Source organism: Anopheles nili, chromosome 3 (assembly GCF_943737925.1).
Source record: "Anopheles nili chromosome 3, idAnoNiliSN_F5_01, whole genome shotgun sequence".
Taxonomy (NCBI): domain Eukaryota; kingdom Metazoa; phylum Arthropoda; class Insecta; order Diptera; family Culicidae; genus Anopheles; species Anopheles nili.
The window spans coordinates 51709495-51726693 of NC_071292.1; the positions used below are offsets into that span (position 1 = coordinate 51709495).

The 17199-nt window shown below is 52.0% G+C and overlaps 1 protein-coding gene across 1 annotated transcript in view; it reads left to right on the forward strand.

The window, feature by feature from the left end:
* Positions 1 to 17199, forward strand: part of LOC128724589 (uncharacterized) — a 36429-nt gene that overhangs the window by 2483 nt on the left and 16747 nt on the right. Inside the window, exons 3-7 of the mRNA XM_053818312.1 lie at positions 1563 to 1672; positions 9905 to 9942; positions 11410 to 11503; positions 14199 to 14453; positions 14868 to 15693. Of these exons, the coding sequence (XP_053674287.1) occupies positions 1563 to 1672; positions 9905 to 9942; positions 11410 to 11503; positions 14199 to 14453; positions 14868 to 15693 (1323 nt within the window). The remainder of the gene's footprint in view (positions 1 to 1562; positions 1673 to 9904; positions 9943 to 11409; positions 11504 to 14198; positions 14454 to 14867; positions 15694 to 17199) is intronic.

Below are 17199 nucleotides of genomic sequence, written 5' to 3' on the forward strand. Positions count from 1 at the left end.
AGCCGGTGCGACTCGGCGGGCCCTCTAAAGGGCCGTGAAGTCGCAGGAGAAATACGCATTAAAAACTATTAATCTTCTCTCCATCGCTCACACAAAGCACCGTCCCTTCGGGGGTGGGTGTCTATCTGCTTTACGCTGAGGGAAAATTGCAATCCAAATTATGCCACGAGCGTTCTGCGTTGTTTGCAAAGTTTAAAGCCATACCAGCGGGCTTGAATATAAAGCAGCATGCATAATTCATATGGCGAGCTCATTGGCCACTTTCGGTTGGAGACATTTTCCTGCCTTTCCGGTACTGTACAAAACGCTCGTTGTATTTCCGAACGCTGCCCGAAACTGTACATTAAGGCTTTGACTTTAAACGCAAATACGCACCACCAGGACACACATACACACCCCGGCTTCGAGGGATTTCCGAGCAAACCATGCGAACAAATTGTGCTTACGAAAACGATTCTTTACCAATCAGCACCTCGTTCCGCCACTGCACTGGCCAGGACCGCAGAAGTCCTCGTCCTCCGATCCGGGTTCGTATGTATGTGTATGAGTGTGCATTCCGGTGCCACCGGGAAAATGGAAGAGTGCAAAATAATGAAAAAATAATTATATTGATTTCAATTTTCATTATAATATGCAAATCGTCCGCATCCGGGTCGATCCGTCCACCGGGTCCCGTTCGGTGGCCATGTTGCTCACACTCGGAGCACCATCGTCCTTTGCACGAGGACCCAACAACGGTTAAACAACGCGTCCTCTACCGCGCACCGATGCGTGGATCCGTCACGTCGAAGTTGACGTCGGTCGAGAGTACCCGAGGTCCGAAAAACTCAACCCCTAAGCTCGGAACAGCCCACTAACCACGCCGATCTAACCCGTACTCGGAACCCCACACCCATACCACAGAGCCCGCTGCCTAATGAGCGATGGATAATGCTGCGAGGCTTTAATTAGAGTTTAATGCAAGAATAACACCCATTCCGGGAGGAACAGCGAACTCGGGGGGGGGGGGGGGGGTCTTGTCGCAGCACCGTTTCCGTCGTGTGGTCCATCGTTTTGTGGCCGCAACTCGACCGACTGTTGGAAAATGGTTATATTTTCCACCCATTACCGTCCGCCAGCTTGTTTCGTCCTTATCACGGCCTGCGGAGGTGTTCCACAGGACAGGCGCGCGTCAGGGTGGGAAAATTAGTTCCTCCGGTAAAGGGAAACCCATTTTCGAGGACAATTTGCTCACGACACTTACACGCCATTTTCCGTTCTCCGTTCCGTTCGCGAAGGTAACCTTTTAGCGTTTGGTTTGAGTCTCCTTCTATTTTTTTTTTTTGCTCTCTCCTGGCGCGCTTCTTCTCATCGCTTGCTTTCATTGGAAAAGTGACAAACACGACACCTGCACAACCCGTGTGGTGGGATACAATTTCCCTTTCTTCCGCTATTTAAATGCACCGTGATTAACACCAGCCCTGGTGGCATTGTGATTGCAAAGACGGAGCTTCTCTTTTTTTTTCCTGTTGCTGTCTCTCATTTGTCTGTTTTTCACTCGCTTTCTCGTTTCCGTTCCACAGAGCACCGAGCGGTGTACAAAATCGGCAAGGAGCTGTCGATTGCGGTGCGATTCTTATGCGAACAGCAACGTGCAACGGATGGCAGCAGCAGCAGCAGCGTGACGCAAAAGGTGAGTCAGTTTAAGCGTGTGCTTGTGGCACACACCATCGTGTCCTGTTAGTGTGGCGGACTTATGGTGCAATTTGTGGCTAATTGAGCCATCGCACAAAGCAGGCGGCGGTCAATTTGCCTGCGAATGGTGCGAGGAATCACATTACCACGTGCCAACGAACGGCTTCCCAAGGGAGGGAAATGTTAGAGCGAAAATGTGAATATTTGATGCAATTTAAATTTCGCTTCTATCCCCCGTTAACGTGGACCACCATTTATGGACGCATTAAAAGGACGGCTTTCGCGCGCAGGCTGCATAATGTTGCACATTCGGCACAAAACCCCGAAAGAAGGCATTAAAGCTCGGGCCACCGGAACATCGGCGGGAAATTTGTCGTTTCGGCACGCGGCAAATGGTTTGGTTTTTGGTTTATGGGAAAACTTTGCCCTCCCCCCCCCCCCTCGACGCCACACCGCGCTTCGTCTCAGCCAGCAATCGATCGTGCCTGCTTCGAGAGCATAATTAAAACGCTCAGGCCTCCGCCCCATTTAAAAACGTCGCCCCGAGGTCATTAAATTTCCCAGGGAATTTTCACCCGCCACGGTTCACTCGACGGTCGTTAAACCAGGAGTAACATTTCCCAGAGGCTGCCAACCCGTGGATGGATTGCTCATCGCGTGGTTCCATCGCGTTCCATCCCTCTCTCTCTCTTTCTCGCTTCCTAAAAAAGCCTCCCTTAAATCCTTTCAGAGGCCTTTCTTGCCTCATTGACACCGGTTCCTGGCGCGCCTCGTTTTTCCCGCAGCTCGACCGGAAGAATGTAAAAATACATAAAACAAACCACTAACTAACACCGCATGTCGGTTGGCACGACACCACGCGAAAGGGCAAGGCTGGTGGTAGCAAGAAGGAGGCGGAGGCTGTAAATGTGCGATCGGGAATGCAGATTAGCAATGGGAGCGAAAGGGCTCGCTAAATCGCTAAACTTTCTCCGCTCATTTTGCGACAACGAAGGCGTGGCTCACTTGCAGCCCTTCGTCATCCACCCCCCCCCCCCCCCCCCCCCCGTAAGGCTCCACACCCGCGTAAGCACCTTGCAGCACCCTTCCTCGTGCATCGTAGCTGAAGCTGTGACACGTTTTGGGTGTTTGGGAGTTGCCAACCGGTAGCAGGTTGCTGGCGGTTTACAGCTGTTCCCTTGTGGGAGCAGGATGGCACTAGTTTGCCCTGCCAAAGGGCACCACAACGGGGACAGGGGCAAAAGTCAATTCTAATTAATTTTATGATTTTATTAAGCCCCGGTTAACTTGCTGCCATTACGGGTAAAGTTTCCACTGTATCAACCACCCCTAGGAACACACACACAGTCACAGACACACAGACACACCTGCACACACTGTGCGGATTCCCTTCGCTGGGAGTTAGCAATCTTTGCGCGTGGTTCGTTGATTGGGTGAAGGTTGTCTGTTCTCTTCCTGCGGGACGTGTGGAAACTCGCTTTCCAACGCCAAAGATGCCTCGTAAAGTGGCACCTTTTTATGGTCAGGTCGCGTAGGACACCACGGAAGCGAAATATCGCCAACAACTTGCCTTATTGCCACCATCTGGCTGGCTGACCGTCACAAGGGAAAGTCAACCGAGCCACCGTTGCATCGAGGTGATACGAAATATGTCACTTTGTGGGGCAGAAAAAACGCTTCCATGCTCACTTTCTTGCGCCAGGAGCTGGCTGTACAAAAAAGCTCCACGCGAAAGCTTACGCAAAAAGAGAAAACGAACTATAAATTAAATGAGCAAAACTTATGCCACCGGGGCCCACAAGACGCATAAATAACGATGCACAAAGCGAACGCCCAGTGGGCGGAAGCAAATGGGTCGGCCCCGTGGCTACGTGGGTGGGGCGAAAATACAATGAAATATTAATTATGTAAAGTAGCTTCGGAAGAATAAATTATTTGTACTTAATCAGCGGACGCTCGGACACTCCGCCGACGAAGCTGACCATCGGTGGGGTCGGGTTCGGCCATTTTTGCCGTTTCTTTTGCAGCAAAAAAGGACACAACACAAAAAAAACAATAACAACAACAAGCACAAACGACGGAAACGGAAGGAAAACCGGCCTGTTCCGGTCACGACGCGCAGGCCGCATGGCCGTGCGCCCGTGAGACGAAAGCTCCCTTTCACGCGGGACAGGAGAAGTTTTTATATTTAATTTTTCATCCATTTTCCACGACCCAGCGTCAGCCCACGACCGTCCACCGGCGATGATAATGAGTGAATGAATTATTAGCAGTTGATGCGCAGCAGTGTGTTATTCGTCCAATCTCGTCCGTCCCATTCCAAGCTGGGTCGCCTTTAAGCACACGCCAATTTTAAAGCGACCTGTCAGCCACGATCGTGGTGGTTGCGTTTTTTCCGACCCTCACTTTTTTTTGCTTTCGCATGCGCTTGGCAGCCTGGCGGCCCTTTGGACAGGCGGACAGTGCGCTGACGTTTGTGGCTATTAGCGTGTCGGCGTAAAAATATGGCTCACCGAGGGCGCTTTTCCCGACCGACGCGTCCGCGAACCGACAGCCGCGAGGTTGGTTCGCAACGGGCACAACAGCTGAAGCGACTGGTGCTGCTTGGTTCGTAGTTAAAATATTTAAAAATAATTGATTTATCGATTTATTGACGCTCGGTTCGTGTGGCACACCGTTCGGGCGGAAATCACATCGATGGGTGCCGCTGATTTCGCAATTTGAAGCTTCCAAACGGGAGCTATCAGCTCACTGGTCCTGCTGCAAATGGATGGGCGAGAGAGAGAGAGAGGTGCTCAACGAAACAAAAAGAAATAATGGAAAAGAAAAACATCAAACCATCGCCCCGAGCGGTCCAGCTGGGACTTTTCCGGGACGAAACTGGTGCAAGTTTATCAGTTACTACAGCCCGTGCGAGAAACTTGGTTTGTCGTAATTTAGCTGCCCAATGTTTTCCTTCTCTCACTCTCTCTTCTATAGGTTTTCTACCCACTAACACCCTCGGGCTCGGAAAGGGCCGTCATTTTGCTCTCCCCTCCCGGTAACGGTGGTGATCATATATTTTCCCAAACTTGACGCTGAACTGGCGAGACTTGGCAGTTTTGTTTACGCTCATTGGCAAAACAGTCCTTAAAGTGGCTGAAATATGGAGTGAGCTATTTAAAGCAGCGTCTCGCTTAAGGCACGATAAACCACACGCTTCTTCCACGTCTGCCGATAGCGTCCCGAGAGGGGGGGGGGGGGGCGATTTGATTTGCGGTACATTTGCAGTACTTTGATTTGCTCGAACACGAAAATGGGAAGCGTCGTTCGCTTTAATGCAGCCTTTTGCTCAATTGGACCTAGTCCGATCCTAGCGATCGATACCGAAGGAGCATAAGAGAGTGAGAGAGAGAGTGAGAACCACGCCCGTGTTCATGCCGATGCAGTTTTCCTTGCGGCGAGTTTAACCCGACCCCCGAGCCAGAGGTCCTGAGAGCCTCAGCACAGCAGGAGGAGCGCACTCGCTGTTGGGACTCGGAGAAGGGCACTAAATTATGTAAACGACTTCGGGAAAACTATTACCATTCAAAATATGAAACATCCTACTTTTCGAAGGGCCCCGGCACGGATCGGTGCCACCGTCGGTTGTGGTAAAATCCGGCCCACCAGAAAAGCGCCAACTTGAACGGCGCTCGAGAATCCGTTAACCGAAGGGGCTTGGCGAACTCGGCTGGAACTTTACCCCCATCGAAGCGGGAGTGCCACCGCGTGTGCAGGCGGCAATCGATAAACATTTATCATCCCTTTCGACCGTGTTCCGGTGGCAAACTCGAGCGGGCACGGTTGTGGCCATCCTTGCAGCCCTCGATAGGATACTACACGCATTCCGCCTTCCGAAACCCTGACGTATTCGCATCAAACCCTGTGGGAGCGTGAGGGGTGACTATTCCCCGAGGTTAGAGGAAAAACCTTCTCCATCGACCGGAGGGAAGCTACCGGAACCGCTACACAGCTCGGAATCGCAACTCATCCCACCCGAAAGCCCACCGGAAGCAAGCATCAACAAGCGTTACGCTCACCGCTTGAGGCGTCCTTGGGGCGGATTGGAACGGGTGCTTGGTTGCCCTACAAATCCCTCGACCGTGCCGAAGGCCAGCGACCGGATCGCAAACCCACCTTCTCCAACAGCTCAATCCTTCCCGTTGCTCGCACGAATCCCACACAGACGGGCGGGCGGGCTGTTGTTTTCCACGCCACCCGGTAGGCTGAAAGTTTCTGCGAAAAAGTTATCACTTTGTGTCAATACTTGAAGCGAGTGAGCGAGAGCGAAGAGAAGAGGCTTATCGTTGGATGGGTATAGGGCCACTGCATCGGCCATTTGTGATTGCACGTGCGGCATGAAGGGCACTCGAGCCCACAACCCCAACAAGTACCACAGCGTCGAGAACCCAATTTTGCACGCGGGCGTTGCGTCCACCAAAGGGGTCCACCAAATTCGCAACGGGCCCGCGGGTTCGCTTTCTCCACAGCTGCAACATACGGCAACAGCAACCCTAGAAGGACCAAAACACACACACACACACACGGACAAGGTTGTTTACCACCAGCACACGGATTCACCGCGCAGACCGAACAGAATGCGGCATCTTTGGCATCCGACACGAACACACCGAGCGAAGAAAAGCGCCGTTGAGTGGCGGCTTGCGAGCGGATAATGGTGTCCCGCCGTGCCAGGACGAAGGACGAAGTTAACCACCTAAATAATGGTGGCAGCCGGGGACCGGTTTCGCAGCTACGAAACAATTGATCGATAAATACGTCGTGTGGGTACGTTCTGCTGTAGCTGCAAACCGCTAGGGGGCGCTTTTGGCCAGGACCCGAGTTGCCGTACCGAATTCGCGGTGTATGGTCAACAATCGGAAGGGTGGGTGATTTTTTTCGATGCTTATTTTGCCTCGCTGTTACACACCATCGGCGAACGTGCTTTGGCAACCGCCTGGATCGTTCGCGGTACGAGATCTAAGCAAATATTCAACATCGAACACATAACCCAACAAGGCGCTCGTCGGTAGGGGTTTGTCGTCGTAAGTCTGGAGCTATTTTCGACATCAAGTGTTATTATGCGGAGTCATCATAGGCGACGGCAGGGATAGGGAGAAAAAAGGACTCAACAGGAGTTTTGCTTGGTTGTAATGAAACTCGGCAAAAGAGCGAAAAACCGTTGACAGTAATTGTTTTTTCTATACTCTAGTGACAGCCTGGTAGCAATGTTCTTAAGACTAGGTTATTCATAATTTATTGAGTCTAATTCTATGATTTCACATATTCTAAGGCTGATGGGCATTTCCTCCCATTGACAGTGTGTGTGCACCTTATCCCGGGTGAGCTCGGTTATGCTCGGTTATGCTTTTATGCTGCTCTGTTGGAATAACAGCGGAACACCTTAGATTGTTGCTCGACCGCGATTTAAACGATCGAATGCATTTGGAGCACTACTCCTGCAACGTTTCTAGCTTCAACAATTTCCACCATTAGCCAGGATGCGGAATGGCGTTCTTTGTAGTGGCACTTTTAAAATAAGCGCGAACGAACTCACCCCATCAGTGGGAAAATGGAAGCAAAGCAGCGACGCCTGAAGCCGATCGAGATTCGATTGGCTTCCTTTTAGGGGTTCCCCTGTTACGCGATTACTTTGAGCGTGAACAGATGAAAAGCAGGTGTTCTCAAAAAACGAGTCCGGATCGCCCCGGACTCGAAGCGCTCGAAAAGCTCCCGGAAAGGTACTCCTGCACGGCTCCGGTCAGCATTAACGTCGTCATATTTCATACGGCGGCGGATTCGTCGGTGCTAAGCCACCTCCAGGGTGTTGCAAAATGTGTCCATTCGAACAGCGGAAAGGACGCTCGACCACTCGACACGCGGGGATGAATGAAAAAAAAAAGGATACACGGAATTCGATTCCTAGCGAGAAAGAGCGCGTTCGAGCGAACGAACACCGTGAAGAGGGTCGATTCCGAGGGTTGTTCGTGTAAGCATGTGAGAATATTCCGTAATCTCTGGGTGCTCGATTCGGCGAACGGCTTACCGGGTCTCCACCACCTCATCCCAGAAAACCATCCGGAAAACGGCCCGGTTCGATGAGTTCGTTCGCCTGGCTCCCTCATTTTTCTTTCCTCGGTAGCGGAGGGGTTTTTCCGGCTGCAAACAGTGCTTTCGAATGCGCTGTAGAAACGGCATTTACGGCTTTGAAGTGCCGGAGCCACTTACGCCCTTCGCTATATGCCCTGCATCAGTTGTCGGTGGTCGAGTGGCTCGCAGAACGAATGCTTATGGGAGTTTTAGCGGCGTTACGGGTGTTACGGAAAAGCTCTCTACGCCCCGCCAGGCCGACAAAGACCGATCGACAAATGGAGGCTCGAAACAGCGAGAACAGCTCACCGGAAAAGGTGCCTCCCGCTCAACTATTGCCCATACCGATCTCAACGATTAAGCTTCCTTGCTTTAACAAGGCACACAAGGATATGTACGAGTGCCCGCTTTCGGTCGGGAAAACCACCACACACACCCGGACCCGCGCGGGTCATAAATCTCTCACCCAGTTTTGGCATCAATTTCCGTCCGTCAGGGAAGCCCTTTTTCCGGGCCGAACCCACCTTCACCGCGCAGTAAACGCACCCTTGCGAAGAAGGTATGCAATGCCGCCAGGTCGCTCCCCTCTTGATGGGCTCATTATTCCCGCCAAACACATCAATCAAACGTGAAATTGTTTTGAAATCAGCTGTCGAAGATATTTTGATCTCCATCCCAGCCGTCTCTTGTCGAAGGTGACGACCACGCCAGTGGGAAGCAAGAAGGATTGTCGATTGTTGGCTTTTCCATGGCACGTTACAACGGCGTTATGCAGAAGCCCGTAACGTACGTAACGCTTAAAGCCCGCAACCATACGGAGCGCGTCTATTATGGAAAGGCAACACCAGACCAAGGTTGAGGTTCAAAAAACCGCAACAACCTCGAGTAGAACCGGCGGCAAACATCGACCGGCACGTCGTCGTCGTCGGCGTCGTCGTTGTGTTACAGAAGTTTTTGCTAGATTTATGGTTCTCTCCATCCGTCTGGGGGGGGAGGCAAAACCGAGAGGGACTCATTATTTTTCGCATAACAAAACATTCTGCCCTTCTCCGGTGCCGGCTGAACGGATATTCGATATCTACCACAGGGAGCTGTGTGGGGTGGTTTTTTTTGGGGGGGGGGGTGAACCAATCCGGTGAAAGGGCACCCGAACCCGAAACCCACCCTTACGCGTAACAGGAGTCCCTAACAGGCCCGACAGCAGCAGCAGCAGCCTCAGAAATCAAGCCCACCGGCCAGGCTCGGGTGAGGATATATTTCAAAGACGTGTCCCGGGCACCGGTTTGTGGTTCATAAATGGTTAAAAATGGCATCGCCGGGAGAATGTTCCAGACCTCAAAGGGTTGGGGTTCTTTTTTCTTTTTTTTTTGTTTGGTTTCCCTCCAAGCCCAATCCTGGAGCGCCCTTAGCCAGGACGTTCTTTGCTCACGGTGTCCTACGAGCCCTCGGAATCACAGCATCCCGGGATCGAGCCACACGAACGGGCATATATTATCGTATATATTTTGTCACGGACATGATCGATGACTGGGTTGAGGGAGAGAAGGGGGGGGAGGGAGGGGAAGTGTGGAAAGTGTTGGTGGCCTCGCGAAAGGACACGATCCCGGGAAAAAGGGCCTACCTCGGCACAAAAAGGGCAATCAAGTCGGGTTTCCGTGCGACCCTCAATAGCGAGCCGAACGGAGCAAAGCTCACACACGTGCACGAGTGCGTGTGTGTGTGTGTGATTGTGCAATAAATCATCAGCCACTCCGTGTGTTGCCCGCGCGTAGGTGTACCTTTGGCGGATCAAAGTTAAAACGATACGGTAAGGGCACTCGCCCAGCGAAACCCACACTCGCGAGATTCGATGCCCCGTTTTCGAAGCGAAACGTGGGTGAGCCATGTTTTTCACCGTGGCTCAATTTTCCAGCTTGGCAGCTTTTCCCCCAACATCGCCCTTTTTGTGGGGTCTTTAAGTCTTTAACGGCTCCCACGGGATCCGGGTCGCTCGGTGACGGAGCTTGCTTTTAATTGCCACCAGCGGACGGCGACGACCGAATCGACACCATATTGTTTCGCCTTCGATTCCCGGTTTGGTTGTGCTAAATAAATAATTTTCCTCCAATGTCTGTTGCAGGCGGGCCCGAACGAGACGCAAACCAAACCCGAATGCCGGTAAGTATAATTACCATCAGCTTTTTCCTCGCGAGTCACCGACCGACGCCGGGCGCTGCGAAGATTCGTTTTTCTCCTGCTATGTCTTCTTTTTCCATCCGCCATCTTGTCCGCGTATATCCCTTTAGCACCGTTTGCCGGGTTTCTTTCTCCCGTTTTTTTTTTCCACCGAGCCATGGCTCATTAGAGAACGACCGGGCGCCATTATTATCTCAGAATCAGCCTCCTTTCAGCCACCCCACCGGTGCGGGAAATTGTACCGATCGGTTTCGCCCTTTTCTCTGCCGGACAGGGGGAGGTTTTGGGCGGAAGCGCAAGGATAACACGATGCGAGAAAGCGGGCGAAATAAAAGAAATCGTAATGGCATCGTGTGGATGAAACAACGCCACTGAAAGAGAGTGACAGAGAGAGAGCGAAAAGCACGCGCTTCGACGAATATTAGCAACAATCCACTGTCCATCGTCGTTATTGCCTGGGTCAAAGCTGGAAAGGGGTGGCACATTGGGGTGGGATGGAAGAAGTGGGTTTTCCTCGGGATATTTCATCCGATCATTAAACGGTTCTGTCCACCCGCTGCAACCCCCCTCCCCCTCCCTCCTCTTCTGACCCCAGCTCACCGATGGAACCCAAGATGATGGAATGAAAAATCTTTTCCGCTGGCTTTTCTTTCACCCGGACGTTGCCGGGTTTTTGCGCAAATAAGACCAACTAGTCGCTGCCCCTCTCCTCCCGACGGACCGCAGGAACGCGTGAATGTGAAGGTTTCAAATTAATCGCCAGCATTAAATCATCGTCCATCGTTTCGCAGCGTAGCGCGGCTAAATGAATCCTCATTAGATACATCGAAATATCTTATTTACGTGCGCCATTTTCTTTCCGGTTTCCTTCCGACCACCCGTAGCCCTCTCTCTCTCTCGCTCTCTCTCTCTCTCGCGCACATGCTTGCCTTTGCTAACGGGGTGTATTTATAATATTCCAACCCGTGGCCTAGCGAATACTAGGCACTCTTATTTGCTTTTCCCGAGCAGATGGAAGCCTAGGCGGGAGTCCTCGCCAGCCATTTCCCTTAGGCGGGCTGTTTTTTTTTCCGCTTTTCGCAATTCGCAATGGAGTTTCATTCTTCGATTCCCCAAGCCCGTCCCCGGCTGCCTCGGTTCAGCTTTCTCTCCGGGCTGTGTTTGTACTATTTGTCAAAACTCTGCCTGGCTTGCCAGCCCCCTTCTTCACGGTAGCCTTTCTCCGCTCGGGTGGGTGGGTTGTCTCAGTGTCTCATTTTTCCTTCCTTTTTTTCCCCCTCGTTGTTTGGCTCCCTTCACGCCGTACCGGAGGACTAATTCTTAGTTGAACTGGCGCCATCTCCGGTGAGGTGAGGCAGGCGGCGACGCAGGGGAGACAAAACTTTTTCGTCACAATCATAATAATTATTTCTTCCTTTTCGCCTCGCTTTCCTTTTCGCCGCTCCGCAGGGACTGTCAGCTGCTGCAGCGCGACCGGCAGGACGATCGGGACCGGCACGCCCAGGAAAGCGCCCAGTTAACGGAGCAGATTAATTATCTGCAGGTAATTAGTTTCTTTTAAGGCTCATCGTTTCGGTTCGCGTATTTCGGTGCTTCTTCTGGGTTTTTTTTGACTGGTCCTAACTTCTTTTCCCGTCGGTTTTTGTGTGCTTTTGTGAATGGCGTTTTCCACCGCCAAGGAGCGGTTTGGGCTCACCGATCGTTTGCCTTCGATTCACTAAATCTGGCTGGCGCCTGGCGAGAAGAAATGTATCATTTCGCTTAGCCTCGTACACCGGACCGAGGATGGCTTGTCGAGACCGTGTGTTAAGCCCTGCAGCCGGATGAAACTGCACAATCGCATAAAACGACGCGCACCGTAGTCTTGTAGCTCGAAATCCTTTCCCGTCGTACGGCGAGCCAAAGTTTACCCTCAAGGAAACGGCACGGTGTTACGCTTCACGAGATTATGGTGCGGATTTTAACACGATTCCATAAAATGCCCTCCTTTGGTGGTGGTTTAAATGGAAGGTCGAGAGAAGAAAATCCTTCGCACCTTCCGGCTGCAAGGAAGGGATGGCTACAGGAATCGCTCCGGCCCTGAAGGCGCGCCGGGAGAAGTTGGCACAATTTATTCATTGTCCGATTATCTGCATCGCGATGGCTTATCTGAAGCCGGTGAAGGCGGGGCGAGCAACGGCTCGATGCTCGAATGCTCGATGCTCGAAATGCACCCCCGGGTGAGTGGGTGGGTGAAAAATCGGTCGGGAAGGGTGAGCCTTCTGGGCAACTTTCGAGCTCATTTGTGCAAGGTTGCATTAAAATGGGCACGGAGCGATAAATTAAACTGCAGCCATTAATGAAGTTTTTGCACCGCTTACCTTTTACACCTTTTTTTTTGTGTTAGTTTTTTGTTCACGCTCGCAGGGGGAGGGAGTTCGTTTTCCTTCCCACCCCGGATGGGTTTCCCACCTCAGTACTCCACCGTTCCACGGAAGCATCCGTCCACGTTCTACCGTCAGCTTACCTAGAGGGCGATATAAAATTGAGCAAAAATTTTCACATTAAAAAAAATCATCTCACACAAAGTGTCGAATATTGGCGGGAAAAGGGTAAGAAAATGGTCCGCCGCTCGGTTCACTCATCAACGCTTTGCCCGTGGAAAACCCCCTCGAAGCGGAAATTAATTAATCAATGTTGCAGTGTTGTTTTCGCCCATGGCTGTTCCCCGGTGTTCGTGGCCAAACCCGACCTTACTCAATCCTTACGCCACCTTCAACAGGATCGCCATCCTTGAGATCGTGATGTATACGTGTGCGTTTTTCGTTTTGTGTGTGTGTGTGTGTGTGTACGATGCTCCACGCTTTTTTGCACAATTCAACGCCAGCGCCATTCGCGTGAGGAAATTGGAAAAGTTTTACCGAACATCGAAGCGCGCGCTGGCTAATAATTTGATGCCCAAGCCAAGCGAATCCGCCAGCACTCAACATGTGGCCTCGAGAAGGTTCGAATGATTTCCCGTTGCCGTTGGGTTATTGGTTTTTTTTTTGCGAGCAACTTTCCACGACGAAAACATGCCCACTTCCAGAGCATCGTGAAGCAATCGAGCTCCCTTCAGCTCGAGAGAGCGAAAAGGTGATTAAATGCACCACGTACACCCGATGGAAAATGCAACGATTTGCTGCGTTTTATCGCCACCATGCATCGTCATCATCTCAAAATGACTCCTTCGACAAGGGACACGTTGCGTAATGGCCCCATCGAGGAGTTGCGCGCGTTTGCAACGGCACCATTGCCTATTTCCAGCCCACACACCAATTGTCTTGCGGTGCTGGGGCCGCTTCCGGGCCATTTCATCGCTCAAAAGGTCCATTTTGCTGGGCTAAGAAAACACCACCGCACCACACCGACTCGTTAGGTCAGTTGTCAGTTGACATCGACCGCACATATGTGATGCGTAATGCGCACCAGCAACCGCAGGACACGTTCAACTGATAAAACACACATTGATTGATTGTAGTAATTACTCAGCCGCAGCTCCCATCCCTCGACTGTTCGCAGGACAAACAGGATCCGAGCAGACACACACAAACGCGGACGCAAACGCGCAACCAACACGTGCGAGGCCAACGGTCACGCAATTACGTTGTCAAATAAGAAAGATCAGTGCTCGAGAGCTTGGCTTCGATTGGGAAAACCGCCCGTATGCCGTTGTTGTTTGTGGATACATTTCGCACGCATTTCGTGTCACGCCGGATGCTAAGTCCGTCAGTAACCGAGCCGTGGCCCGTGGGCCTCGGGTGGCATAAGACGATACATTTCTTGCACGCCAGGCACACCACCAAACCCGGCACACACACACTCGCTCCTGAACCCGAGCGCGTGATAGTAAATGCGTACGTGCGGAATGAGTTTTCCCGGAACTGTTTCATTTCCACGCGTTAATCACCCATCGGGTGCGCGTTTTGCTGGCGCTTTTGCCAGCTCACGGTGGGTGTGTTTGCCCCTTTCGTCCTGTGAAACAGCGATGCTGGCGTCGTTTCGAGCTCGGGTTCTCGCTTCGGCACCGAGCGGTGCGGCGAAAAGCGGAGACGCCGAATAATTATCACTTCCTTTTAATTACTCAGCCATCGCTCTCGGTTGTCAAAGCGCGATAGCTGTGTGTATATTTTTATTTCCTTCCACCCTTGCTGCGGGTTGTGAGGCTTCTGACGGAAAATGCCACCACCCTCGACTGACCGTTGTTCGTCCTTTCGCAGAGTCAACTGGCCGTGGCCACCGATCTGGAGCGTGGTGTGGGTCGTACGGTGAAGGAGCAGTACCGGCGCATGGAGGAGGAAATCGCGAAGCTAAAGCTTGTGGTTGGTGAGAAGAAAACCGTCGAGCTGGTGCTGATTAACGATCTGAAGCGTAGTCTCAAGGAGTCGCGGGCGAAGACGCAACGGCTCGAGCGGGAACGGACTGAGCTGGAACAGCGTCTGAAGGAGGCGCAGATGCAGAACGACCGGCAGGAGGTAAGTGACTAACTCCGCGATGGCAACGGCCGGATGGAAACTGGATATATTTATCCCCACCAACGGGCTTGATAATGGTGCTTCTGTTTTTTTCTTCTTTTGGCCCGCCGAGAATGGGCGGGTGAATTAAGAATTCGAACTTTGGTCCAATGGAAGCAAACCCTCGAGGGTCGAGAATCGAGAGCATAATGGCAAGCCTTTCAAGAGGATTTTTGAGGTCCTTCGTGGGCTGTTCAAAATGTGGTTCAAATTTCAACGAAACTTTGCCACCATATTTCTAGCCCACTTGAGTTTCATCTGATTCGGAATCGCGCCGTTGCTCTTTGATTAATGCGACAAAGCGTGTGCTATTATTTCGCCTTCATCTCATCATCTTCCGTGTGCTTTTTTTGTGTGTGTCTTTAACCCTTCCAGCTTTTCTTGAACGCACAAGCGATGAACTTCAAACAGGTGAAACACGAGCTAAACCACATTCACAAACTCTCGACCAAGCAGATCGAATATCTCGACGAACCGATCAAATCGCTGTCCCCGAGCAAACAGCGTCACCGCTTGCCATCGATGCATAATTACACACCAGCCCTACAATCGTCCGAATGTGACACAACCATCACCCTATCCGTGGCCACTCGACCACCCCAGCCACCATCGACGACAGCCTCTCATCCATCTGGCGAACTCAAGCCGCGAGTCGCTCGAACGGAAAGACGTAACCCCTCGGAGGCTTCGCGCGGAATCACGTCCGAGACAAGCGCGAAACGAATTTCATCCCACACCGGCAGCAGTTTGATCCTGCAAGAATCAATGCCTTCGTTAGCGTCCCAATCGGATCGTGATAACTCGTCCCGCGGCTGGCGATCCAGTTCGTCCTTGGACATCGGATCTGCGGGTTTGGGCCGCGAAACACCGCGCGATGACAATGGCCAAGATAACGAACGGTGCGGTCTGGGAATCAATCGTCCCGATCACGAACCAAACCGCATCCGTCACCGGTCGGATGCGAGCGCCTCGGATTACGGTACCGGGCGTTTCCATCGGAAGTTAACCGCGACCGATGGACACGCTTCCGGCGCTGACCGGCGGTGGAATCGCGATGACAAAATGCAACGTCCCGTTGGGTCATCATCCAGCGTGCCGAGTTCGTCAGGAGGCTCCGGTGAGGACGATAAAAATGGCCGCCACCGAAGCGATCGGCCAGTGACACCCGACGGTCATCGACAGTTCGTCACGGAGCTTGCTGGTGAGTAGCGTCCTTGCGTAAATCATCACTCCTCCTTTGCAGGCGGCAACTGTAAGCCTCACTTCCGTCCCAATGCACTCCCGGATCGCACTTCCGGGTTTTTTCCAGACCGAGAGTTGTCAATCAAAAATGCGCACTGTCGCGGAAAGCTTTCGCGCTGATTTCACGACTCGTTTGCCGCTTTTCCGGACGGTGAAATGAAACACTCGAAAATGATGCCCTTGGGGGTGGGAGAGAGAGAATGCAATTTGTGTTTTATTTTCGAAATACCTATTCACAGTGATGTTTGCTTCATTACAAGACGCACGGTGCAATAAACACGATAATTGAGGGAAACTTTTACGCTTTTACGGCGAGATAACGAGCACGGATTTTAATCAACTCGCAATGCAGCTTCCATTTCTGCATGGAGTATGAAATCACATTCATCAGGCTCACTATTTATGTCACCATGGGTTGTGCCATGTGCAACTGGTCGTGAATTTATCCCGCTTCCAGCTCGATCTCATTAAAGCCAACCCAAACGCTCGCAACCCAACGCCGACAGCTGCAAGCAATCGTTGCAGGCGTGTTTAATCGAAAGCACTACACGTTGGTCGGTTCTCGCTGAGCGCATTCGTCACATGGCTTCGTTGGTGAGGCTTCAACAGCGCAAACAACCTCCCGTGCAGGCCGTTGAGCCGCCACTCGTTTGGCAAAAACTCATCAAACAATTTACTTTATTTATGAAATTAGCTCCAAACTCGTCGGCGTCCGTTGGCGCGGCTGCAACAAATTCAGACAGGCTTCGGTCGAGCCTGGAACGAGCAGCTGTTGGTTGGCCACAGTCACTACTACGCCTCTCCCGGTGTCGTAAATAATTCGACTCCCGTTTCAACGGGGCTGGCACCCGATCGATTGCAGCGAGCTCGGGTGCAACAGAACACGATAACGGTCGACACTGGCAGCAGTAGCAGCAGCAGCAGCAGCCATGCAACTTTGTAGTTGCCGGGCGCTTTTAATGGCATCAATAAATAATAGCGCAAACGCACCCATGACATCCGGGCGAGTTTTGTTTGCCTTTTAGTCGGCTGGTGCCCGGCGCTGGCCCTCATCGAGCCCATGGCATGATCGGCCCCGTCCCCGCAATTTCCCGCCAGTCAATACGAGCGCCAATCGAACGCGATGGCGGTGACCGCTTGGTGGGAGTCCTGCCGACTTGGGCGATGGGTTTTGCGCTGACACGCGCTTGCGACGTGGGCCTGGAATCACGCCGCTATCGAGGGTCGGGTTTACGCCAACCGACCGAGCGAGGTATAAATCATTTAGGACGCAAATTTATCGTTTTTGTGCACTAATGTGTCATTAATTATGCTACTTCTGAAAGCTTTTTTGGGGTGCGAGCTTTCGGGCGCTACGTCACACCTTACCTTTGGGTTATCCGGCGCGATATGGCGAGCGGTTTTGGGTGGGATATCTTTCGAATGGATTGCTCTAATGCACATGCAGAGGAGCTTATTTATGAAT